The sequence below is a fragment of the Tasmannia lanceolata genome, unplaced genomic scaffold (assembly GCF_043159265.1).
Source record: "Tasmannia lanceolata isolate RefF3 unplaced genomic scaffold, GAP_Taslan_0.1 ptg000006l, whole genome shotgun sequence".
NCBI lineage: Eukaryota > Viridiplantae > Streptophyta > Magnoliopsida > Canellales > Winteraceae > Tasmannia > Tasmannia lanceolata.
The window spans coordinates 6,660,744-6,687,705 of record NW_027518683.1 but is presented as its reverse complement, the minus strand read 5'-3'; the positions used below and the strand labels follow the sequence as shown (position 1 = coordinate 6,687,705).

Genomic DNA, 26,962 nt, shown 5'->3' with positions numbered 1-26,962 from the left:
CAGGAAAGATTCGAGATTCAGGTTTGGACTCTCGAGCTTGTATTTCTCTGAGCTTAAGCAGTAGATGTCTAACTAATTAAGTCTTCATAAGGGTAGGTAAGTTACCGTTAAGGAGTTTTGGGACATTGATGCCCAATTAGCAACCAGACAAGAAGAGTAAACTTTAGGCGGCATAGTTGTCTTGCCAATGTACCATTAAGTGCTTTGGTTGATATATCTTAGGCTTTGCATGAACTTAGATCAGTCCTCTTATGTTCTTGATATTTGTTTTGCCATTAAGAATAACAGTTACTGTCCTCTAACCTGGTAGGTGCTTGATGCATGAAGCTTATCTGTGATCCTTGACATGAATTGCAAATAGATATTTGGCTTGACATGAATTACAAATAGAGTGAAACAGTGCAATGTGTTATGAAAAATTGTGAGTATCCAGTCCATTTGATACCCTATTGTTTGTTGTGCTTACTTTATATGATATTGTTTGTTGTGCTTACTTTATAAGAGAATCCCCCTCAATGATAATCTCATCAGTCTGAGGTGAGTCTACTAGCATGATCTCATGACGAGAACAGCTTCAACCTCTGCCTTGTTAGAGTCTTTAACTCCTATAGGCCCATTTTTAAAGCCCCGGTCTTGTTTTACCTTAAAAAATTAGACATAAAATCACATTTTTATACATAAATTATGTGTGTGATGAAAATTTTGTCTTCTTTTGGGGTTTGAAAGAATCATTTCAACCACTTGCTAATGGACGCTAATATATGCATTGCAAGTACAAGATGCCAAAAAAAGGTGTGACTTGTGATTGACAGAAGCCGAAAGTGTTAGGTTGAGACTTGAGAGGTGTTCTTGTCTTTGAAGTCAAACATCCCAATTTTAGAGAAGTGATTTATATTCACCCCCTTTTCATACTTGGGCCACACCCCTTCTAGTGTAAAAAGAGGAGTCCTTAATACGCTACAAGGGGGTGAAAATATCATTTCCCCAAAAATATCATTTTTAGTGATATGGGAAAATGCTTAAAAAAAAGTCATTAAGAGACTGGGCCCCACTTAAGGTTTGGTTACATGATCCAATCAGTTGATCTGAAGGGCAATTATAAGGCCGACTAAATGGCATTGGGATCACCTTGATCGGATGAGTCTAGGCCCTTGATCCGTCAAGCCTCATTTGGGCTGGCTAAAGAAATGCTCAACCATTGATTTTTGTAGTCATTTATCTTAGGCATGGTATGGCTGGGATGAAGTCCGTGTGGGTCAATTGACTTTTATCATGGATCATAAAAGTGACTTTCTCCGTTCTTCTTTTTGTACAAAAAGTAAGGTTGAAGCAAAAATTAGGAGAGATACCCTGATAATTCAGATTTGAGAGAATTAGAAGAAAAACGTTACAGTGGGTGAATTTATCTTCAAGCAGTGAACCATTCTCACAGACACCGTTCAGAGAGGAGACACGGGGGGTTTTGTTTGTATCATTTCCCTTATTTTTGTTGCAAGGCAGACTTAAATAATGTAGATGCTAATTAGAATGTAATATTGCTATAAGAAAAAGGGAAATAAAAATCCGAGCGCAAAAACGTATGAAAAAGACGATGTAATCAGAAATAAGTCAAGATCCGTATGGGAGCAAGTCCTGGAATAACTACTGACTGCGTGTTTGGCGTACCGTTTAAAACACTGTTTAGCGTTTGAAACACCGTTTTGGGGCCAAACGGCCGTTTGGGAGTGTTTGGGTGCGCATTGGGGGGAGGTCCGTTTGCAAAATGCCGTTTTGAATGGAGTTTTTGGGCTGTGGGTTTTTACGTGTTTGCCCTCACCAAAACCCATTTTCACACCCTTTTTTTCCCCTAACCCCTCTCTCTCTCTCTCTCTCTCAGCAACTTCCCTAAAACAATGCCCTTTTTGGGCATTTGCAACCAAACACACAATACCTCTATTTGCCGTTTAAAACACCGTTCCGTTTTGATCTGGACAACCAAACATGAAAACGCCGTTTGGCAAAACGCTGTTTGAACCAAAACACCGTTTTGGAAAACGGCATTTCAAACGCTATTTCAAACGGTACGAAACCATTTTCAAAATTTCACATTCTTTTTGGAGATCGGTTGACCCTTCTCATTCTCTATTCTCCAAAATCCCAATCAGGAGTAGAAAATGAACAAACTTTTCAGAAAGAAAATAGGCTCTTATAAAATTCTTTAAAAAATTTCAAAATACAAATATTGAAATTATATATCAATTATTACGGGGCCCTGGTGGTTCGAGTATTGGTAATCTTGGCCCGATTAGAATCGGAGGCCTGGCCTCCTCAAGGATGATTCTAGTTTTACCAGGTGGTCGTTTTTTGGTTTTCTTTCAAAAAAAATCGGGACCCTACATCAATAATTGAGAAAAAGGATCTTAAACACCATAACATGCAGGCATTTAGGCCCTGTATATTTTGGATCTTGAGAACCGATTGTGAGTTTAAAACTTGATTATTAGACTCAAATTTACGTTTAATTTTGAGATCAATAATCAGTTTTGGATTCACAATCTGTTCCCAAAATCCAAAACAAACACGCTAGCATTTCATACAACCCATGCAAGGATAGCAACCACATTGCATGGTCAAAGCAGACCTTTTTTCTTTTTTTTATGGGTAAGCTGGGGTTTAGCGGGGACCCCTAACGATTTATTAGAAAAAGAGAAAGATGATACAATAAAAGCACAAAACCAACCCTACCTCGGAACATGCGAGAGAGGGAGAACCAGGCTCAACACATATGAACGACAAACACTAAGCCTAAGAGAACCAAATGCTCAATACCTGTTACATAATCAGCTAATTTAGAAGTGGCATGTTAGGCTCTTTGTGAGCGTGTTGGCCAAATTTTCTTGTGAACTTTTTGCCATGATTCACTTGATTCCTCAAGTTCTGGTCTCTCTTCTTCACCACTATCCTCATGCTCGATTCATTGTTGACCGATCTCCTAACTTGACGCAAGCAGACCTATAATCCTTCTAGCCGATCTTGGATCTCCTTGATATAACCCTCAAACTTCCAAGGATAGGCGCTTCTCCCATCCACTCACAAAATGACATTGAGGGAGTTCCCTTCCGTCACTAACCGGCTCAAGTCTTCTCTCCGCAAACCTAATGCCTTGCAAGACAACCCTAACTTCTACTTCATTAGACTCTTTGATCCCGATCGAACCAGAAAACGACCACCTGGTAAAACTAGAATCATCCCTGAGGAGGCCAGGCCTTCAATTCTAATCGGGCTGAGATTACCAATACTCGAACCATCAAATCTAATTTTATCATGCCATGGTCTTGAGGGCTCCATATATGGGAAGGCCTCTCCCCATCCTTACTAACATGAACCTTCCTTCAGCATGAACCCGAAACTCAGCTAGACGTCGCCCAAGAGATGACTAGCAAGATGATTTGTGGAATAAGATGAGCTTATAATAAAAAGCTGGTTTTTTTTTATGTTGTTTACAAATTACGTTTTGTTTAATCCCAGCTTTCGGTGGGAGGTTCGCTATCAGCTTACTTAAAAGAAGTTTTCATTCAAGGAAAATCCTCCCTATGTGGTTGTAATTTTATCATTTCCCCTTACAAAATATCTTGACTCTTATAAATTTTAAAATTTTGAATTTATTTCTTAATAATTTTGAAATTAGAGAAATTTTCTTTGGCAATATGAGATTTGTATTATACATATTTACCCTAGATGTGGGCCCTCCATACTAGTGGCAAGTGGGTAAGATGGTTAGGATTGTTTAGGTACTGTCTTTGTGTGTGTGTGTGATTTTTTTTTTGTGTGTGAACTGATTGTGAGTCCAAAACTGATTATTGGACTCAAAATAAAACACAAATTATGTCAAATAATCAGTTTTAGACTCACAATCAATTCTCAAAATCCAAAGCATTCCATTAGCTTCTTATCTACCAAGAAGTTTTGGGAATATTTTCCCCTATATATATGTTACTTAATAATTAAAATATATAAATGGTATTGTTGAAAATCTTCCGACAATTGCTTTAACTTTCCAATGAACTTTTTTCGTGGTAAAATAAAATTTGTTTTCATAATAAATTAGCATTATGATTTGAACTTGTTGCACATATTATATTTACACTTCACAGAATAGGCCCCAATGTAAATAAGCCAAATGGTGAGCATCTGTTGTGAGAATTGTGTTAGTGTATTTTTCAAACTTTAAATTTTCTCTAAGTATATATAGATTTTTTTAAAAAACTCCTAATTATATTACACATTGTGTGTTGATTACAACTTGCAGGTGAGGAAATAGTGATGGGGACAATTCGAGGGGTGTTGGACCTTCGGGTGGTAGTGGGGCAATGTATACTATACACACTTGAAACCCTATTGAAGCCTCAGCGTATTGCAATCCTTTTAAGGTTATTTTTCAAACTTTAAATCTACTCTAAGTCTATGATTTTTTTTTAAATGCCTCATTATATATACTACACATTTGAAACCCTATTGAAGTATTTTAACCTCTTTTTTTTTGTAGACATTTTCCTTTCAAGTTGATTTGAAATTTGGAAGCCATATGATGTGTCGTCATTTTTTCTCAAAATGACTCGCATCTATTAGATTATAGATTGGGATTTTGTATATAAATACCTAATATATAAAGTATTTCACAATTAATCATAATGAATCATGAGAGATTGTAAAAAGTTCAACTATTTGAAAAGTATTTCTGAAAAGATCCTCATTACTAGACCAAACATTTATTGACAATAACAACCTTTAATATAGGGCAGTGATAAATCATATAGTGGAGAGAGAGAGAGAGAGAGAGAGAGAGAGAGAGGATTTATCACTGCCCTTAGGGCTTGTTTGTATACTCCTTGGATTTGGATTTGGAGGTGAATTTGGATTTTCAAAATCCATGGATTTGAAATCAAGAATTTTAAAATTCACAAATTTATAAATAATGCCGTTTGGATGACCACGCATAGATTTGGATTTCAAATCTAAATTAATTTTTTTTTGTTTGGATGCTCTTTGGATTTGAATTTGAAATCTAACAAAACAAAAAGCCCTAAAATACTTGATATAAGGGCATTTCAACCATTTTCCATGATCCAGGGGTATTCTAGTCATTTTACCCTATATGGGGGTATTTTGATCATTTTTTATGTCATAAGGGTGTTTTAGTCATTTTTCATGGCTCAAGGTATTTGGTCATTTTCACCCGGTACAGGTGTATTCCGATCATTTTGCATGACCCTTGGGTATTCTAGTCATTTTACCTAATATGACGTATTTTTATCATTTTTATCTCATGAGGGTATTTTTAATCATTTTAGTCATTTTTCACGAGTCATAGGTAATTTTTACTTGATATAGGGGTATTTCGATAATTTTTCATGATCTTGGGGTATTTTAGACATTTTACCCTATATGAGGTTATTTTGATCATTTTATGTCATAAGGGTATTTTAGTCATTTTGCACGACTCGGGGGTATTTTGTCATTTTTACCTTGTATAGAGGTATTTCTAGTCATTTTACCTAATATGGCATATTTTTGTCATTTTTATCTCATGATGGTATTTTTAATTATTTTAGTCATTTTTTATGAGCAATGGGTCATTTTTACTTGACTATGGGTATTTTAGTAATTTTTCATGATACTGGGGTATTCTAGTCATTTTACCATGTATAAGATTATTTTGATCATTTTTATGTCATAAGGGTATTTTAGTAATTTCGCACAACTCGGGGGTATTTTGTCATTTTTACCCGGTATAGGGGTATTTCGGTCATTTTGCCTGACTCGGGGTTTTCTAGTCATCTTACCTAATACGATGTATTTTGATCAGTTTTTAATTTCATGTGGGTACTTAAGTCATTTAACACTTTTTTGGTATATTTTGATCATTTTAACCTCTTACGCCGAATTTGGATTTAAAAATCCAAATTCACCTCTAAATCCAAATCCAAGGGGTACCCAAACGGGCCCTTAATATATTCTAAGACTATGGTTTTTTGCCTAAAATTTGTAGTCTTATTGTTTATTAAAGTAAAAACAGTTGAAGTTTTTATTAGAATGAAAAAGGAAGGTGTTTTTTTTTTTGGCAAAAATCAACTTGCTTTTAGAGTCACCCTGTGTGTAGTTTTGTCACAAAAAGCTTAGTGTTTAATATATGAGCACATAAGTAGTATCTACAGACTGTATTAGAAAACTGTTTCAGAAAGTTATTTGTTTGACTAAATAATGATCCTCGTTAACTAGTTGGAATATATTTTACATTTAAAGGATAAATTGAAGTAAAAATTCCTTAGAAACTTGATCCTCGCCTTTATTCCCAAAGTCCCTCACCCACTACATTGCGAATTCCCTACCTTGCTGATACCAATTTTCCATAAAAATGTCTCCTCCAGGCTGCATATAGTCATTAGCCTGTAGATTCGAGACATATTATTCCATTTTCTTGTGTGTTTCCTCGACCCCTAAATATCTTAACTGATATTTGATGTCAATTAAAAGAATTTTAACATAAGAGAGAGAAGGCTGTGTAAATATCAATAGTCAATTAGAAACTTAAAATGCTTGCCTCATTAAGCTAAAATGAGGGAAGGTCTCTACAATGTGACTTGTAAGATTTGAAAAATGTAGATTTTATGTGATAATATTTGTCAAAAAACACAAGAAAACCACTTATATCAACGGGAAAAACTGCGGCTATTGTTTTGTTGGTATTTGTAATCCATTAGAGATATCGATAGTTAAAAAATTCTGTCGGTATTCATAATCCTTTAGCGATGGAATTCATCTGATGCTATTTTGCAATAATTGGCAACGGTTTTGTAACCATTGCTAAAAACATTTAGTGATGCTAGATATTGCGACAGATATTTTTCCGTCGCTAAATGAAGATAGCGACGAATTATCCTCTTTTGGCGATAGTTTTTGCCTTTCACCAACAAATGTATTTCTTGTAGTGAAAATGGAGATATTTGGGCCGAAAGAATCAAAATCTAGATATGCATATGGTACCCGTGCAGCGATATCTCTGAGATTTTGATTCGAACCGATTACGCCATGCTCTTTATATTTGAGCCTCAGACCATGTGTCCTTTTGGTTCTATCAAACTATCTCTGAAAATCCGCAAAGTTCACGCCCCCTAACGCTAAGTGACAGACCGCGTATCTTTAGAGTTCTTATCTCCCCTTATTTTTGCCGCTCTTCACCGCATGCGTTGCCAGATGTAGATGTAGATGTAGAAGAAGGAGACGACGAGTCAGGTGAGAGTGTTTCTTAAATCCCTATTTAAACTCATTTCATGTCCATTGGCATCATCACCTAGGCCTTCCATTTCAATTGTTTGCTTGGTAACCGTCTTCTCCCTCCCCCTTAGCTTCTTCTATATTCGTGGGCGAGTGCTTAGTTTTACTTACTTTCGCCTTTCTTTAAAAGAGACAACATTTCCACCCCTATGCAACATCTTATTTTGCTCTTGTTTGATACCATATTAACTCATCTATATCTCTCTTTGATACTTCTCTATAGAGTATTGCTTTATTGATGTTAAGATATCTATGGAGAGCCGCTTTATTGGTGTTAAAATACATACGAAGTATTGCTTAGTTATTGATAATATATTTAGGAGCTTATTACTTAAGTTACATCTGCATCTCTCTATATCTATCTTTCTATCTCTATTATATCTTTCTATCTATGTAAGGGCTATTTGAATGCAGAGAAGAAAATTCTTGAAAATTGGGTTTTCCGGCTAATGCATTTTTCTTGTAATCCTTTTTTTTTTTTTTTTCAAAATTAAATATTTTCTATGACCATGTTTGGCACCCTTGAAAAAAATTCCAAGAAATATTTGTGGGGAGTATGAAAAGCTCCTAAAAATCTAGGAAAACACATTATCAATTTGTGATTTGCTAGCGTCCATCGCAAAAGGTATTTCGCAGATTGTCTGTCGCATGTCAGATCAGCCACCTGGTGAATGATGACAAAATCTGCTGAAAAGGGAGCTTATGTGGTTGGTCTGACCAGACCATTTGCAAAATGCCTTTTGCGATGGACGCTAGCAAATCCCTATCAATTTTAAGTAGGTAATTTTTTTTACTAATTTTTAGGGGTTTGCTAATGCTCTCTCTCTCTCTCGCGCGCGCGCGTGCGCCCTGCAGTCAATTGGGCCACGATTATTCCATGGAATAAATTTTCATGGTGTTCAAACATGACCTATGTTTTTTCTTATAAAAACAAAAATCAAATCATCTAAATCTTGGATTTCTTTTTTCGTTATGCATGCAGAAGCGGAGGATAAAAATTTTATCGTTGAAAATGCCAATCAATTCGGGTTCTTCTAGCTCCATGAAAATGAAAGGCGTTGTCGTTGACGAGGATGTGCATGATCAAGGCGCCTCCTCTTCTAGCTCCGCCATAAGGAACAACTTAACTGCTCTTATTGTCGACGACAATACGGTGAATCGCATAGTCCTCAAGGCGCACTTGACTACTCTAGGTGTCAAAGCTGTGGAGGTTATGAACGGGCTCGAGGCTGTCAATATCTGCTCTTCTGGGTTGAAATTTGATCTCATTCTGATTGACATGGAAATGCCCATAATGGACGGACTTGAGGTGAGGCATCTCACGAGAATGAAACAAACGTTTCACCTATTTCCCCTTGTCATTCGAGGTAAAATGGGCATAAACCAAATTTTACTCCCATTTTTATAAGAATTGGCGTAAAACTTATTCAAAATGAGTGTAAAATTTACGTCCACTTTCATAAGAATCGGGGTAAATTTTGCCGCCCATCTTAAGTCGAGAGAGTCAGAACTTAGGTAGGGACAAAACTTTCATTTCATTCTTAGTGGCCTGATCTTTAGTTAGATTCCGCCGTAAATTTATTTCACGTGCTATGTGTTTTTTCCCATGCAAAAGCCATAGACGGGCGAAAAATCCTATATAGGGCAAGATTGTAATTCCATCACATCAAACTTGCGAGGATGAAATGACTCTTTTGACCTTGAAACGTTTTACTCACTCGTGTGGGGCTATGGGCAAATGCTAAATGACTAAAATGTCCTTATATTTCATTAAAACGCGGGGAGAAATATTTCCACCTTTTCCTAGCATTTTCACCCAAACTTCTTTGTCTTTTCCTAAAAATGAATGCATTTCTACGAGATCTTAAACGCTGTGCGCATGTTATCAGTACTTTTGAAACTGGTTTCTTGCTCGGTGGTAAAACTAGTTTTCCGAACATTATGAAATCTCCATTTCTACTACCTTTTGTTTGACTATTTCTTCATTTTCAGGAAAAGACAAACAAAAGTGGGTGACTGACAAGAAATGAGGCTGAAATATCATTCTTCTCATATGTTTTATAGGGAAATTATATATTTGTCCCCTTTTCTTCCACAGGCCACCCCTTGTAGTGGGCGTTCATGGACTTTAACAAGAAATTTCTCTTTTTTAATATGATAGGCGACGAAGCGGATGAGGATGATGGGCATCAGAAGCAAGATAGTGGGCGTCAGCGGGAACTCACGCAAATCTGAAATTCAGGCATTCATGGACGCGGGTATAGACGAATTCTGGGTGAAACCCATGACCCGCGAGAAGCTCATCTCTCTCCTCGAGGAGATCAACAACTGATTAAATGCGTCAGTGTCGCTTTATCAATGTTGGAGACTACTACTGATACTGCTAGAGCTTTGAACTTTTCGGCACTCTTATGAACTGGTTTTACTATAGTATACTTGAGCTTATACTTAAATAAAAACCCATCTTTTATTTTCTCCATCCCTCCCACCCTCTTCTTCTGAATATGGATTTGTGTTGAGTTTTTTCCAAACAACCCTACTAATTAATATTGCCAACCCTGGCAAATTAGGGATATGTTTGTCATTTTGTCAAGAGATGAATGTACTTTTGTCTTGCAAAGTAGGGATATGTTTATCATTTTGTCTAAAGATGAGGATACTTTTTGTCATAAAAATGTACCCTCAAGAGATGAATATACTTTTGTCATGCAAATTAATACATTCATTTTTTGGTGACTGGTGGAGATTAGACTAACTAAAAATCAGGTTTTTTTTAATCCCAGCGCGAAAGCGAATGATCTAATTTTGGGCGATGCATTTAGTCGCGAGTGAAACGATCTCCTTTGAAATTAAACCATTGTGCAAGTGAGTACTTCCTTGTTTAGAAAGAACCAACCGAGAAAGTTATCCAATTTGCAAGAGAGGATCTTCATTTCTTGTAATTTGTAAAGCTTATAAATCATGTGTTTGGGGTCAGTTTCTCCTGACCATGCGGCGCACGCTTATTGTTGGTTTCTCATTGTCTTATTTGCGGTTCTCATATCATTTAATGGGCATAAAACAATTTTTTACACTTATTTTTTACACTTATGTTTTATTAATGAAAAAGAAGGGCTCACAACCGAGCAGGAAGAGAGCACATGGAAAACAACGAAAAAAATCTAAAAAAAAAAAAAAAAACAATAAGAGTCAAGGAGGTAGGAAATCAAAGATCTCTAAATCAATCGGTCAACTCCAGCCCAAGCCGGCTTGTTTGCCTCCCTATTTTGCCGACCTCCTTGTATGTTGAAACCGAACCGAGTGGCCCTCCACAGTATCCAATATCTCATCTAACATCTCGTAGAACTTCCAGGAGTGTGTGTTCCTCCTGTCTAACCACTTGATTACATTCAAGGAGTTGTCCTCCGTGATAGTGATATATATCTAGATCTCCTCTAGCCGAAAATCTGATTGCTTGAAGAATAAGCCCCACTCCTGCTTCATTAGAATCCTTGTTTCCAATAGGCCCAGAGGAACTCATTTCATAGCACCAGTCTCATCTCTAATAAGGCCTCTAATGCCCGTCGGACCCAGGTTGCCAAAGCTCGAGCCATCAAAATTTAGCTTCACCCAACTGGGCGTTGGATGCTCCATCTAGGCACTATCTCCATCTCATTCCCTGTTATCTGATCACTGCGACTACAGTTTGAAGCAAAGGATGACTCTGGCCCTACAAAATGCTTAACTAAATAATTCTCTGAAAAGAGTAAGTTGTACTCTTGACTATATTTTTTAATGTGCGAGCATTTTGCTTACCTATACTTGAAATCATTTGATTATACATGAATAATTTTTAGAGGTATCCAAAGAAAAAACAGCCCTTTAAATAGTTGGCTCCGCCAGAAACTATTCAAAGGAAGGAATCTCTTCAGGCCCGTTTAGTTATGTAATTTGCCGCGGAAAACAGGTAGAAAATCGTCCTTTCCTGCCAAGACATCAGTTTTCCAGCGTTTAGTTGCTTTCTTTTCCTTTTACTTTTCCTGACCTCATTTCCTCGGACTTTCTTATACCGTTATACGAATAATTGAGTGTTATTTGTTGCCTTATTCTTCAAGGTCAATCTTTCAATCCCACTACACCAACCCCATGATTTATATGGGAAATGAACGTAGTCCACTTTGTTTCCAAGTCCATGGGTTGGTGACTTGATATAACGAGTTAAGAATGTTCCCGTAGCCCCGTAGGGTGGTTCTTATCGAATCCTATTTAAGAAATTAGAACCTAGGCTTAAATGTTGACGATGGCTGGTTTAAAATTGAAGTGACTTCTGACGATAGAGGAATGGTATCTGCACTCCATTAAGATGCAACCTCATTATAAGTGGCGGTTATGCTATTTACTAACCGACACTTTTAGGGTCCGAATATGCCACATCAATGTAAACAGATCCATTGATTTGATATGCAGACACGATTCTAATAATCACCGTTGACTCAACATTGATGGGATGATCCTAGGCCCTTCATCCATCAAGCCCTGTTGAGGGTTCATCTTGACCTTGTACCTTTAATCCTTTATTTCACTCATTAGAAGTCTGTTGCATGGGACCAACACTATGGGCCGTGGCCTCAAGAAAGGAACAAAAGAGTGTGGATATCATTTCCCACTTGTATGTTAGGAGAACTGCTCCAAGCTATGGAAAATTAGCCACAAAAAGTAATAGTTCCACGTCTTCCTATAGTCATTTCCTGAAAATGAAGGGGAAATGCAGCCATTTTCATGAAGACATCATGTCGCTTTTGATTTGATTTTGAGCTAAAAATGACGAATCATTATTATTAGACTCAAGAAATACTCCTTCCTTTAATTGGTAAGTTATTATATATATATATATATATATATATATATATATATATATGATCATGATAGGCGTGCTTCTCTAAGACTTCCCAATCTAGGAAGTGTGGATGAAATGCATTGAGAAAGATAGTACAGTATAAAGTATAGTGGGGTCACCTCTTTGGATGATCTAGACTGTTCATCTGATGGGCCACAACATAAATATGCTGTTCCGTTAAATCATCTTCATAGGATGATCCTAACCCTCCAGTATAGGTTTCTATAATGTGCAGTCTCTCTTCAGGTACAACATATTTACTTTGTGGCTAGGGGTGCAAACGGATCAGATTCGAAGCGAATATGGCTATATCCGAATTCGATTACAGTATAGACTATCCGAATTCGGATTCAGAGTCGAATTTGACGGATATTTAATATCTATTACCGAATTCGATTCCGGCAAATATTGTTCGAATTCAGATATTTTCCGTATCCATTTATTCGGCAAATTTGAACATTTTATTGCAACATTTAATCTTTATTCTCTTTCTTACTTGAATGAATTTTCCAAACCCTAAAACCAGACCTATACCTACAAAGAAAATTCACCTTTCTTTTAGAAACAAAAGATAGTGTGTCATTACTAAAAATAAATATTAATATTATTAATAATAATAAATAAAAATGATGTACTATAATAATAATATTATCCACTTTAGGCAATTGAGTGGATAAAAAAAATTATTGAATTTTTGAATTATTATTTTTATTTTCGTTTGCTGGATAATTCAAAAAGGGTGCTGACTATGATTCCCAATTTCAACAATCTAAACACAGCCTAGGTGCAAACGGTGAAACAACCAGTTACTAGTTACTGGTAGCTTCACATGGTGTCAGAGTAAAGGTCATGAGTTCAAACTTCAAACCTCCCCTACAGCAAAAATCCACATGTAATGGCCAACGCAAAAGAGAGGACCACATGTGCCGCGTATAGGCCAACCTAAACAAAGAGGGGCCAGAAGTGAGTGGAGTGTTAAAGTATAAAAGACTAAATAACACCTTCTCTAACCGTTTTAAGCTTTTGGAGTAACTGGTTGTTTCACACAAATAGTGACATAGGGCATTAGCTTAATTTTGCATTTAAAGTTTATCGAATGAGAGAGGACTTGACAAAAGCAACGACCTTATAATTCCTTGATTTACCAACCAACCAACCCTCCCATTTCTTGTCTCTGTCGTCTCTCTCAACGGCGAAAGAATAAGACACAGGGACATAAGCTAAACAACCTCACCCTCCTTCCTCGCAAAACAACAAATCCTTCAAATAAGAATTCTGAAATTACATTTCCACCCCTTAAGAAAAATGAGTTTTCATACGGTGTAGTCCCATATTTTTTTATAAAGCACCATACGGCTTACACCACAGGATGATCCAAACCGTCCATTTGATAGACCACAACGTAAATAGGTTGTGCCCAAAAAATCATTTCCATAGGATGATCTTATGGAAATGATTTTTTGGGGGTTAAGATCATCCTATGGAAAGGACTTTTTGGGCACAACCTATTTAGGTTGTGGTCTATCAAAGGACGGTTTGGATCATCCTATGATGTATCCGTACAGTACTTTTTTGAAAAAAACACGGGACTATACGGAGCATGAAAATGCTGGATTTAAAGCTGGGTTCTATCTTACTGAGGAATATAGAAGGCGAGCCTTTGTTGGTTTCTCCTATTTCTCCTCTCGAATTCTTGTCTTTCAGCACCAAAACGCCCATTTTTCCTTCTCCTCCTCCTTCTTTTTGTTCTTCAGGGGATGTTTTGAAGAGAAAGAGATTGCTGAGAAGGGTTTTTATTTGCACCCTTCTCCTCTGAGCACACCTAGAAGTTCTGAGCATGAGCTTCTGCCATTGTTTCCTTTGCATTCTCCTAGGGAGTCTAGTTCTTGATTTTTTTGGGCTTTTAGCTCGAGGAGTTTTTTGGGGACTTTTTTTTTTATGTTATTGTAGACTTTGTGATTTATATTTTCTTGCCTTTGCTTCTATGTTTAAATTTCTACATATTAAAACACAAATTAAATTTCCAAAATAATAAACTATACATTTTTATTTTTATTTTAGTTTAACGGAGTGATATTTATACTTTTGGTTTTATAGATACTTAAAGGGAGCTGATAAATTCACCCCTTTTTATGGACAACCGTATTGGGGTTGTTTGCGATATACAAGTCGTATTGAAAATTTGAAATGAAGTGTGAAGATATGCTTTTCTGATTAAGGTTCTTCTTTTGCTGTTCTTTTAAATTCCTCAGCTTTGATTAACCTAAATCTAGGGGAAAACCAAAGAAATTAGGGTTTCCATCCATAATTCTCAAGGTTCCCCCAATTTAGGTATATCTAGATTAGGTTCTTATGCTTTCATCTAGATCTGTGTTCTAATCTCAGATTTCAATGAGATCCAATGCTCGATATTGAGAATTGTGGAGAATTCTTCCATAATTCTCAAGAATCCCCAATGAAGATCAATGTAATTTGAAGTTCAAGAGATCCAGTAGATAATTAAATAATAATTACGCATTAAATAACTCTTAATCACACTATTAGAGCTAGGATCTCAAAAATTCCGTAAAATTGTGCAAAATTCTCAACAAATTTTGAATGTACGAATCCTGTCTGAGACATACGAAATTTATTTTGTATGTTTCATTTCATACAAATTTGAATTTTCTGGAAGGACATGCACAAACACCAAAATGAGAAGGCTACCCTACCTTACGCTAGTAACCATGACTAAGAACACAGTAAACCTAGTCTCACGAGCAAACATAAGCCGGTATAGAGATTCCAAAGGGATGCTTTGTCATCACCTGGGTAGTCTTCAGAGCAGCTAAAACTTTTACAACTTTTTATATAAACAACTACGAAAATTCTTATCGGCAATCCTCAAAACTGTTCATACTACATCAATTTTCCTACAACAAACATACTCACATCCCTAAATGACAAAAAGTCCACAGCTAAAACTCCCCAACGTGGTAGTCTCTCCCCTGATCGTATGCAAAATCAAACTTGAGATCTAAAAAATAATAAGAAACCATGAATGAGCTCAAAAGACGATAGGTAATATAGCTCAACTATAACTGAGTCTAGGCACGCTGAAAACATATGCATAATAGAAAATCATATTCGGAAACTCAGAACTTACTAGGTATGTAACAGAGTTTGCAATGTAAAATCAGAATCAGAACATATCAAAGCACTACTTGTGCGCATCAGAACATGCATAATAACAAAATAATGCTCATGTGCTAGGCGACTGTAATAGAACTGCTTTTGCTCGCAGTTGATCTCAAATACAAGTCGCCAGGGTCAATTATTTTACCTCCATTGACATATGAGGGAGAACGCACCACTTTCCATTGGCAGGAGCACATGACACACCAACCATCATGAGCCAAGCACGAGCAACATTACATAAATGCCGACCTCATGAAATTTAATTATACCCAATGTTGCAAAATCTCATTTTAAATACATGTTGTTTCAAAATTTTTAAAAGAACAATATCATTTACAAAATCATACAAATATATAACTCATTTCAATATTTTCAAGCAAAGGCCGCTAAAGTTACGCTATATTACTTACAATATAAGGTTTTTTAATTTTTTTTGGCAAAAACCATCTTGCTTTTAGAGTTACCTTGTGTTTAATTTTTTCATAAAAGTTTAGTGTCTAATATATGCTAACATAAGTAGTATTTAGGGACTCTATTGGAAATCTTTTTCAAATTTTTTTTTCTTGACTAAATAATGATCTTCACTAATTAGATGGAATATATTTTAGATACAGAGGATAAATTTAAGTAAAAATTACTTAGAAATTTGATCATCTCCATCATTCCCAAGTCTCTCACCCACTACATTTCGAATTTCTTACCTTATTGATACCTGTTTTCCATAAAATGTCTCCTCCAAGCTGCATGTTGCTAATATAATCTATTCCTTAAATTGCACATAGTCATTAACCTAGCTTTGAGACACATATATAGTTCCATTTTCTTGTATGTTTGTTCGACCCCTAAATCTCTTTATTAGTAGTTAATGTAAACTAAAAGAATTTTAATATAAGGGAGAGAAGGCAGTGTGAATATCAATAGTTAATTAGAAAAAAAATGTTTGCCTCATTAATCTTAAATAATGGAAGGTCTCTACAATGTGACTTGTAAGATTTGAAAATTTTAGATTTTATGTGATAATATTTGTCGAAACAATACCATTAAAAAAAAGGGATTTGCTAGCGTCCATTGCAGAAGGCATTTCGCGGATGGCCTGTTGCATGTGAGAACACCACATGGGCTCACTTTTCAGCAGATTTTGTCTTCATTCATGAGGTGGGTGCTCTCACATGTGACAGGCCATCCGCGAAATGCCTTCTGCGATGGATGCTACCAAATCCCCCAAAAAATATGTGTCTAAACAAATACAAGACAAACAACTTATTGCAAAGGGGAAAAAAGGTCACTATTGTTTCATTGCTAGCTATTTGTAATTCATTAACGATAGTTAAAAAATTCTGGTGGTATTCATAATCAAAGGATTATGCAATAATTGGAAACGGACCAAACGGTTTTGTAATCGTCGTCAAAAACATTTAGTCGCGCTAGATATTTCGAAAAATATTTTTCTGTCGCTAAATGTATATCTCTACTGATTATCGTCCTTTTTGTGACTACTTTTGTTCATCACCAATGAATGTATTCCTATAGTGAAAGATGGAGATATTTCGGCCGAAAAAAATCAAAATCTAGATTTGGATGGTACCTATGTACCGATATTCGTGAGATTTTGATTCAGAACTGATTATGCCACGCGCTCTTCATATTTGGGCCTTAGGTCATGTGCCATTTCGGTTCTAGAAAACTTCTCTGAAAATCTGCAAGCTCACGCCATTAAGGCTAAGAGATTGATCGCGTATCTTTAAAGTTCTTTTCGTCTATTTTTGCCTCCCTTCTCCGCATGCTTTGCCAGATGTAGAAAAAGAAGATGATGAGTCGGGTAAGAGCGTTTCCTAAATACCTATTTAAACTCATTTCAGTTCCATCCGCATCATCGCCGTAGACCTTCCATTTCAATCCTTTGCTTGGTAAGCGTCTTCTCCCTCCCTCTTAATTAGTTTCTTCCCAGTTCATGAGTGACTGAAACTTAGTTTTTTCTTACTTTCGCCTTTCTATTATAGATAAAAAATGAGATAATATTTCCACCCCTATGCTGCATCTTAATTAGCTCTTGTTTGATACTTATTAACTCATCCATATCTCTCTTTGATACCTCTGTATAGAGTATAGTTTTATTATTATTAAGATATCTATGGAGAATGGCTTTATTAATGTTAAGAAATGTATGGAGTATAGCTTAATTAATGGTAATATATTTAGGTGCGTATTATGTAAGATACATCAACATCTCTCTCTCTCTCTCTCTCTCTCTATATATATATATATATATATATATATATATATATGTATATATATATATATATATGAGGAATAAGATTGTACGCTCGACCGTACCTAAAGTTAGGTACGGTAGAGTGCCAAATCACATGGGTCCCCCATTTTTGGTGGGCATCTAAACCATTCATTTGCAAGGCCCCATCATAGATAGGGTGCATACCAAAAATCAGCTCCATAGGATCATCCTAACCCATCCATTTGTGGAGGCCAAAATGGACAGACAGTGTTTGTCCACAAATCTGCCCATTTTGGCCTCCAGTTTTGGAGGGGTTAGGATGATTCAATGGTGCTGATTTTTGGTATGCACCCTATCTATGATGGGGCCTTGCAAATGAATGGTTTAGATGCCCACCAAAAATGGGGGACCCATGTGATTTGGCACTCTACCGTACCTAACTTTAGGTACGGTCGAGTGTACAATCCTTTTCCTCTATATATATATATATATATATGTGTGTGTGTGTGTGTTGATTTGCTAGCTTCCATCGCAGAAGGCATTTCACGGATGGCCTGTTGCATGTGAGAGCAGCCCCACCGGCTCACTTTTCAGCAGATTTTGTCTTCATTCATGATGTGGCTCACTTTTCCGCAAATTTTTAGTGGAGAACTTTTTCCCAGCACCTAAATAGTCCTTAAATAGATAGAGAGATATAGAGATAAAAAGCTCCTAAAAATCCAGGATAACAAAATATCAATTTTGAGTAGGTAATATTTTTTGCTATTTTTAGGGGTTTGCTGATGCTCTCTTTCCATTCCTACTCAAGTCTCTCCCTCTCCCTCCTTTTCGCCCCTCTCACACACTTGGAGCCATGATTAATCTTTCATGGTTGTCAAACATGACCTATGTTTTCTAAAAAATTTCAAAACCAGTAAATGTTGGATTATTTTTTTTAGAAAAAATTGACATTTTCGTTATACATATATGCAGAAGAGGAGGGATACCAATTTATTCTTGAAAATGCCGCTCAATTCGGGATCTTCTAGCTCCATGAAGCTGAAGGGTGTTGTTGTTGATGATGGTGTGCTTGATCTAGGCGCCTCCTCTTCTAGTTCCGCCTCAAGGAACACGTTAAATGCCCTAATTGTTGATGACAACAGGGTGAATCGCATAGTCCTCAAGGCGCACTTGAGTAAGCTTGGTATCAGTACTTTTACAAAGTATAGTGGGGCCCACTTCATAGGGTGATCCAAACCGTTCATTTGTTGTTCGTCTCCGTAGGATGATTCTAATTAACACTCCGATCTATAGAAGTTTCTATAATGGTGTTGGCACCTAAAGATCGAATGGTCAGGATCACCCTATGGAAACGATTTATGATGTACAACCTGTTTATGTTGTGGCCAAACAAATGAACGGCTTGGATCATCCTAAAAGTGGGCCCCACTATACTGTTTAAAAAGGAAATGATAGGGCATCAGATGCTCGCAGTGATGGGAGAAACCAACTGTCACAATGCGCCATGTCTACAAAAAGAATCACCATTTTCGTTGGTTAAGGTTTCCTAAAGAATAAAGATATGGTAACGGAGTTGGAAACCGAGAATTGAACGGACGAAGTAGCGTCTTTACACGTTAACACTAACTTCGTCTTTGTTTTGCTTTTTTCTCAAAATAGCAAAACTATCTCTTCATATGCCATGTGGCATATTGGGATTTGTTCCGTTCCACTCTTGGTTAGGAAGCCTGTCTCTGTAGCAGCACTCTTTCCTAAACCAAATTTGTTCCGTTACACCTTTTGTTCGACTAATTCTTCATTTTCAGGAAATGACAACAAGAAATGAGGCTGAATTATCATTTTTCTCACATTTTCAGGGGAGTGATAAATCGACCCCTTTGTGTCTACCTCTCTCCTCTTTCTCTCTCCAACCAGAGGAGAGAGAAAGACACATACGGGGTCGATTTAAGATATTTGGGGGTCGATTTATCACTGCCCAATTTTTATTGAGTAATTATATCTCTGTCCCTTTTTCTTCCCGGGGCCGCACCAAAAGAGAAGCCATAAATACATTAGAAGGGGTGGCCCATGGTCAGCAAGTGGGTCTCTCCCAACCCTCAATCCTCTCAACACGAGATGTAAATTGTTGCTTTGAAAGTTTAAGCCTGTATGCTTTATATTTGGGATTGAAGCTCAATTGAGAACGATGTTCTTGTGGTTGATGCTTTTGACAGGCCATTTGGTGAGGCGGCAAAAGTGATGGTTGAAGAGAAAGGCATAACTGTTAGAAATAAATTCCTTTGGAGATGCACTTTAGAAAATTCTGTTTGGAATTCTGGGGATGAGGTATGCCCTGATCTCTTCCAGTTGTTGTTGTTTGTTATATCTTGCTAACTTAGAGTGAATGAAAAGAAATGCTTTCTTAATAGCAGTTGGAACTGAACGTCTCTAATGTTACATTGTGTATTCTCCTTCCTGTGTTTCTTTTTTCATTATGCAGAGTATTGGGTAATTCATTTAGGAGTTGTTATATGGTGCGTGAGCATAGGTACAAGTGGCCCCACATGTTCAATTATCTGAATCATGTATTTGCAAGGTCTTGCTATGCAGATAAATAGTTTGGATCATTGAACAAGTGGCCCAACATGTAATGGAATGCTATCAATTATTTCGACATTTATAGGGAAAAGGCTCGAATGATAGTCCAGTCAAATGAATATATAGATCTATGCTCAAAGCAAAGAAATTTACAACAACTTTTAAGATGTGAACTGTTGAATTGATCAAAAAAATGTGTCACATACAATTAGGTTCAATGGGAGGCTTCATAGCTTGGTAGGAGATGCATATAGAAGTAGGTTGTTGCAAAGAAGATCCCCTCTTTGTAACTCTTTTTGTTTAGAGGGGCTTCTTGATTTTCATTTTTTAACTTTTTAGATGAAGATATCTTTAATTTCACAATGAGTACATCTCCCACTACAGTTTACTGGACCTTTTTTAGTTTTCGGCATCAGGTCAGAGAACTTGATTTGATACATTCTTCCTTTTCTATCCTTGATCCTTATTCAACTTGTATATGTTTGTCTATAAATTGACATGGACACAATTGAAGTAACTTAAATATACAGTTTTCCTATTCAGATTTTGCTTCTTTCATTCCCGAGGTGAGTGGTATAGTTTAAGTGAATTGTATATTTGAAGTTGATTCTTCAGTGACTATGGTTCTATGAGTAGCTATTCTTAGATGCATGTTTTCATACGTCATTTACCTTTTTCCATTTGATCTTTGCTCTGTTCTGGATGATCTTTTTTGAAGACATGGCTATTTTTTTACATTTAAGATCTTCGTGTACTTCAGCAAAGCTCCCTATTTTCCTCTTAATATCCTAGGCTTTCTTCCTTTTTACCATTAGAATCGTGTCTTTCTTTTGCTTCATTTGAAACTGCTATTTTCTTGAGTCGGTCTTCCTTTCACCTACATATTTTCCCTTGCATAAGATCTGGTCTTTGTAAGGTGAAGTCCTTGGGTAGATGCGTAATACTATTAAAGCATTGGATTTGGAGGATTCGAACAAACTTTATTTCATCTCTTTTCTGTATTTCAAGGGTGTGAAGGGGGCTACTGGTCATTTTCAAGAAAAGCTCCTTTTTCATGTAAAATCTGTGAATAAATTACCTTTCATTCTTTTCTTCTTGGGTTTAGAATTTCTATTTTCTTTGTAATGGTGAAGTTATAAGATTGGATTTGACTTGAGAAATGGAGAAATGGGCAGTTGGCATACAAGAATGTGCTTCATTAGGAAGTTAATTTCTAAAGGATTCTTCCTAAGCAATACTATAAGATTAGACTGGATGAAACCAGCAGTGGCTGGGATAATAGGAAATAACCCCAAAGCAGCAGTTGTAGATGATCTTTCTACTGTTTCTTGCATTTTGGCACACTTTTCTTCATTTGCTACGCATGCTTTCGCCATAATCTTTTTATACTTCTTGGTCTTTCTTCGTCAGATTAGCAGTGGCACAGGTTGTTAAAATTGGGTTATATTCAAATTTTTGTATTGTTTTCCATTTAAATTCCAGACTATCTTCTATTTTTGTTTCGGTAACAGGTTTACCCAGCAACAATATGGGATTTGGATTTGTTGATGAATATGTTTGGTGGCCTCACCATCCCCAACACTTCCCATGGTTAACTTTATCTTATTCCCATTCATATATTTCTGCATCTCTTTTCTTTTTTCAGTCATGTATTTGTGGTCTGTACGGTAATCCAGTATGTCATTAGTTATTACAGTTATTTCATACAATATAGATTCCAAAGAAAGGAAAAAATTATTCAGTGAACGAAGGCTATGCCAAGAACTGAGATGAACAGCAAAGTACATACAAATCAATTTTCTGAACTTTTTATCATTTTGTTAGTTTCTTAGCTGTTCTTGCTTAACATTCTCTTAGCTATTTGGAGGAATGCAAGTTGTAATCCAGTGTGTCATTAGTTATTAGAGTTATTTCGTACAAAATAGATTCGAAAGAAAGGAAAAAAATATTCAGTGATCGAAGGATATGCCAAGAACTGAGATGAACCGCAAAGTACATACAAATCAGTTTTCTGAACTTTCTTTAATTTTTTAGTTTCTTAGCTGTTCTTGCTTAACATTATCGTAGCTATTTGGAGAAATGCAAGTTCCATGAGGATGGTTCATCTGCAAAGTCTTTGAGATCCATTGGAAGTATTTGGACACACTGCTAATATATGTGCGAGTTGAATTTTTTTCTAAAAGTGACTTGATTGATATGATTTTTGTTTTTTTTGAACGGTAATTGATATGAATTAGATTTTTCATGCATGTTCACTATGAATAACCAAATTCTTCCTGGGTCTGATGTTTTGCAGCAAAGGTTTTTTGAGAAAATTTCTGTTTTGCAAGAATAACTGATACGAATTATGAATGGCTTCAGCCCTGAAAGACCAAAGTCATGGAGTGTATACAGCTGATCATCACAGCCAGTAGTAGATGAGGCACCATAGATGCATTTGAGCACATTTGTGAAATCGTGGCGATCTTTGAACATTTGTTGAGGCCAACATCCTCTTTCCTTTAACCTAGAAACAAAGCTGAAGGATCCCTAGAATCATATCAATCAAGTCAATTCCATGAAAAGTGAGCCTTGTTTTATAATGCATATTGAGCAGTGAAAGTTGACACTGTATAAAGTGCTCTTGTATTTTTCCATATTGATATTCACTTTACTTATTCAGGCCATTCTATTATTTGTATCTTTGTCGCACGTGCACTTTTTACTAGTCTTTGCAAAAGCTTCAATAAAAATAAGGGTACTTTGTTATTCTTTCTTCCCTTAATTATAACAAAATACAATTTCATTTGGCAACTTTGATGCTTGGACCCTGTTTGGATTGCTGGAATTTTATGGAAAATAATAGAATGAAAAAAAATTGTAAAACGGCCTACTTTTTGCATCCGCGTGAAAACAAAATAACTAGAACCATCCCTATTCAATTTTTATTATTGTAACCTTCGATTTATGATGATATTTCCGTAAATCAACCATGATAATATTATTTCCCTATAAATTGTGGAATGAAAACGTTTTCCAGAGAAAAAATACTCCATCAGAAATGTTTTTCTTGCAATACAAACAGAGGAAACAAGAATTTCCTTTGAAAATATTTTTTTATCCAAAACATTCTGATTTCTACAGTTTCCATGAATTCTGCCATCCCCTCTGCACTCATCTAAAATGGAGGATAACTGTTCTTCAGATTTTTGTATTTTGGATAGTTTAGGAAGTGGGTTCTAAATTTCTACCTTTCCAGTCATTTCAACATGGGAAAATGGGGAGGACGGATTGAGTGAGAGGTATATTACCTTTTTGACGGGTTGAAGAGTGAAGCGCGAAGAAAAAAAAAATGAGGGAGCGAATTTCTCATTTTGGTTTATGTTTTGTATGTTTAAGTAACAAGTGTAACAAAAGCGGCTAGTTCCCCGCTTGTCCCTAGCATTCCTCTTAGAACAAATACAAGCAAGATAATTGAGTGTTATCTGTTGCCTTAGGCCCTGTTCGTTTTAGATTATGAAAACCGATTGTGTGTGCTGAACCGATTATTGGACTCAAATTTAAACAGAATTTGAATCTAATAATAGGTTCTGCACTCACAATCGGTTGACATAATCTTAAATGAACAGGGCATTATCCTTCAAGGTCATTCTTCCAATCCCACTACACTAATCCCATGGTTTATGTGGGAAACGAACGTGGTCCACTTTGTCTCCAAGTGCATGGGTTAGTGACCTGATAATATCTGGAGTTAAGAACGTTTCGCTAGGTATCTTCGAATCAAATGTTCCTTATGAAATAAGAACCTAGGAGTAATTCCCCACATCAAAGATTATTTTCTTCCACACATCATCTCGCTTTTGATTTGCTTTTGAGCGAAAAAGGCAAACCCCATTATTATTAGATCCAAAAAATATTCCTCTCTTCAATTGGTAATGTATATGATCATGATAGTAGACTTCCCAATCTAGGTAGTGTGGATGCATTGCATGGAGAAAGATAGTACAGTATAAGGTATAGTGGGGCCCACCTCTTTGGATGATCAAGACCGTTCATCTGATGGGCCACAATGTAAATTGCTGTACCCTAATATCATCTCCATAGGATGTTCCTAACCCTCCCGTAGGGATTTCTATAATGTGTAGTCTCCATAGGATACAGACTTGGGTGCACTAGCTTAATTTTGCATTTAAAGTTGGGAAATGATACTAATACATGTTTTGTTATATGCACAGACGCATCTTGTCTTTTAGCATTTGAAGAGCTGTGAAAAGTTTATTCCAGTTCCCAAAAAGAAGCTACTCCACAACACATGGTTGTGCTGATATCATATCCGTTACTTTATCCAAGTGCCTTCGGTTGAAAGCATCCTAAGTAACAAGTATAATATGTCAAGGCAATTGAATTTTACAACCTTCATTTAAAGTGAGGAAAATGATACAATTTTGGGGCCCACCCACGAGGTGATAGGACCCCAACTGAAAATGGATGGTTCCTATCTGTTCAACAAGTGGGTCCACCCAACATCTCAACCGATAAGACTATAAGAGAGGGCTTAATACCTACGCACTCACCCTCGCATTGTTTTTTTTTTTCTCTCCCAAGTCCCATCTCTCTCGAGGGCGAAAGAATAAGACACAAAAACATACGCTAAACAACCTCACCCTCCTTCCTCATAAAACAACAAATCCTTAATTCTGAAATGATATTTCCACGCCCCCTCACGCAAAAACAGAGCACAGAAGCCCTGCCACTGTCCCTCCCTCGTTTCACGTCTCAATGCCCCTGACATTTAGCTCTGCAAATCCCAACCTCTTATCCAGCAAATCTCAGCCGTCCACTCTCTCCCCTCTTATTTCCAGACACCACTCTACCATAAATTCGCACCCCCTGTACAATGATTCGCACCCCTGTAGCGCGAATTGACGTCAAAAAGCGTCAAAAATAAAAAGGATAAAAAACGTCAGACTTTATTCACACAAAAGGGTATGAATCATCCTGCAGGGGTGCGAATATATTATCACCCTCGTCAAAAAGCAACAAATAAACACAGAGATAAAAACCCCACATTTTATGCATTTTTTTCCTCTCCCTCGCTTCCTTTCTCTCCGTGTGATGGCTACCAAACAGTCTTCTTCTTCGGACACATGTTCGACCACATTCGTCCAAGCGGACCCTTCCACATTCCGAGCCCTAGTCCAAAAGCTAACCGGACCAAACGAGGACTCCTCCGGAAAACTCCTCCCCGTAACGGTTCCGGCACGATTGGTGGGAAAATCCGTATCAGCCGATATGGGTCCACGTAGATCGACATTCAAGCTTCAAGAGAGGAGACAAACCATGAAAATGCTAGGTTTAAAACTGGGTTCTATCCAACAGAGGAATATAAAAGGTGAGGCTTTGTTGGTTTCTCCTATTTCTCCTCTCGATTTTTTTTCTTTCAGCCCCAAAACTCCTATTTCACCTCCCTCTTCTTCTTCTTCGTGTTCTTCGTGGGATGTTTTGAAGGAAGAGAAAGCAATTTCTGAGAAGGGTTTTTATTTGCACCCTTCTACACCTAGAAGTTCTAAGCCTGAGCTTTTACCATTGTTTCCTTTGCATTCTCCTGGAGAGTCTAGTTCTTGAGTTTTAGGGTTTTAGCTCGAACGGCTTTTGGGGGATTTTTTATTTATTCATGTTATTGTGGACTTTGTGATTTATATTATCTTGCATTTGCTTCTTTCTATGTTTATTGGAATTTGTGTTTTGTCAATGCAAGCATTTAAGCTTGGGGAGTAATTTCTACAGATTAAAACATAATTTCATTTACCCAAAATAACAAACAAACAATCCATTTTAATTCTTTTTTACCTCTGGTTTTATAGACAGATAGATAGACCCCTCCTTGAATGTCAAATCAATTGGAGCCCACTTCTTGTAACATGTTAATCTTAATCAGATGGTGATAATATTCACATATAGTTTTGGGCAGTGATAAATAGGGCTGCAACTCGGGTCGGGCGGGTCGGGTTTTGGAGAACCCAACCCTACCCGAGAAATATCTCGGGTCGGGTTTTTTTTCGGAAAACCCACGATTCCCAAACCCGGCCCTACCCATGATAAATCTCGGGTCGGTTCGGGTCGGGTTTTTTCACGTTGACGCAAATTTTTAAGGAAAATTCTTGTTTGGCAAGGCAACTCAACTCATAGAAGCAGAAATTACACTCACATTACACTTGAATCAAACAATGATGTAATTACACTCAAATCATACTTGAATCAAACAATGCTGTAATCAAACAATGTTGTAATTACAATCAAACAATGCTGAATCAAACACTTGAATAAACTCAACTCATAGAAGCAGAAATTACACTCACATACAGTAACAGTGGCTGCGTGGGTTTTCACTTTTAACTTTAGGATAATTACATTTACACCCCCTCTAGTTTCTGACACATCCATTTCCACCCCTATAGTTTAAAACGTGACAAATGCACCCCTGTAGTTTCAATTTGTTTAAGGTTTGCCCCCTTAGCTGAAGGTTCGTCCATAGATTGAAGGGTTACTATGATCCGATGGAGCTGATTTTTTGGGCACACCATATCCATGTTAGGACCCATCAAATGAACGCTTTGGATCATCCAAATAATGTGGGCCCCTACCCGAATCCAAACACTACCAAAAAATCATCCAAATAATGTGGGCCCACATTGTTTGGATGATCCAAAGCGTTCATTTGATGGGTCCTGACATAGTTAGGGTGTGCCCAAAAAATCAGCTCCATCGGATCATCCTAACCCTTCAATCTATGGACGAACCTTCAG

At 36.8% G+C, this 26,962-nt stretch overlaps 2 protein-coding genes and 1 long non-coding RNA gene across 6 annotated transcripts; all 3 read left to right on the top strand.

Moving 5' to 3' along the window:
• Window positions 1-7,342: 7,342 nt before the first annotated feature.
• Window positions 7,343-9,952, top strand: LOC143878284 (two-component response regulator 24-like). Its single transcript, XM_077380583.1, has 3 exons — window positions 7,343-7,359; window positions 8,297-8,623; window positions 9,476-9,952. The coding sequence occupies exons 2-3, from the start codon at window positions 8,327-8,329 to the stop codon at window positions 9,644-9,646; spliced, it is 468 nt and encodes a 155-aa protein (XP_077236698.1). The 5' UTR covers window positions 7,343-7,359; window positions 8,297-8,326; the 3' UTR covers window positions 9,647-9,952.
• An 8,756-nt stretch (window positions 9,953-18,708) lies between these two features.
• LOC143878282 (uncharacterized) lies at window positions 18,709-22,925 on the top strand. Of its 4 annotated transcripts, XR_013250918.1 has the most exons (4): window positions 19,443-19,717; window positions 19,814-19,925; window positions 21,689-21,767; window positions 22,539-22,925. It is a non-coding gene; the product is annotated as an uncharacterized LOC143878282 (long non-coding RNA). The 4 variants fall into 4 exon arrangements; XR_013250920.1 differs by lacking the exons at window positions 19,443-19,717; window positions 21,689-21,767 and adding an exon at window positions 18,709-18,774 and having other exon boundaries at window positions 22,474-22,925; XR_013250921.1 differs by lacking the exon at window positions 21,689-21,767.
• A 2,253-nt stretch (window positions 22,926-25,178) lies between these two features.
• On the top strand, window positions 25,179-25,881 carry LOC143878281 (VQ motif-containing protein 11-like). Its single transcript, XM_077380582.1, has one exon. The coding sequence runs from the start codon at window positions 25,230-25,232 to the stop codon at window positions 25,779-25,781; it is 552 nt and encodes a 183-aa protein (XP_077236697.1). The 5' UTR covers window positions 25,179-25,229; the 3' UTR covers window positions 25,782-25,881.
• Window positions 25,882-26,962: the final 1,081 nt, after the last annotated feature.

Bases quoted from the DNA above. Each gene is read 5' to 3' on its own strand.
- LOC143878281 (XM_077380582.1), top strand. From the start codon at position 25,230: ATGCATTTTTTTCCTCTCCCTCGCTTCCTTTCTCTCCGTGTGATGGCT.
- LOC143878284 (XM_077380583.1), top strand. From the start codon at position 8,327: ATGCCAATCAATTCGGGTTCTTCTAGCTCCATGAAAATGAAAGGCGTT. The intron at 8,624-9,475 runs GTGAGGCATCTC...TTAATATGATAG, and splicing joins CCATAATGGACGGACTTGAG to GCGACGAAGCGGATGAGGAT.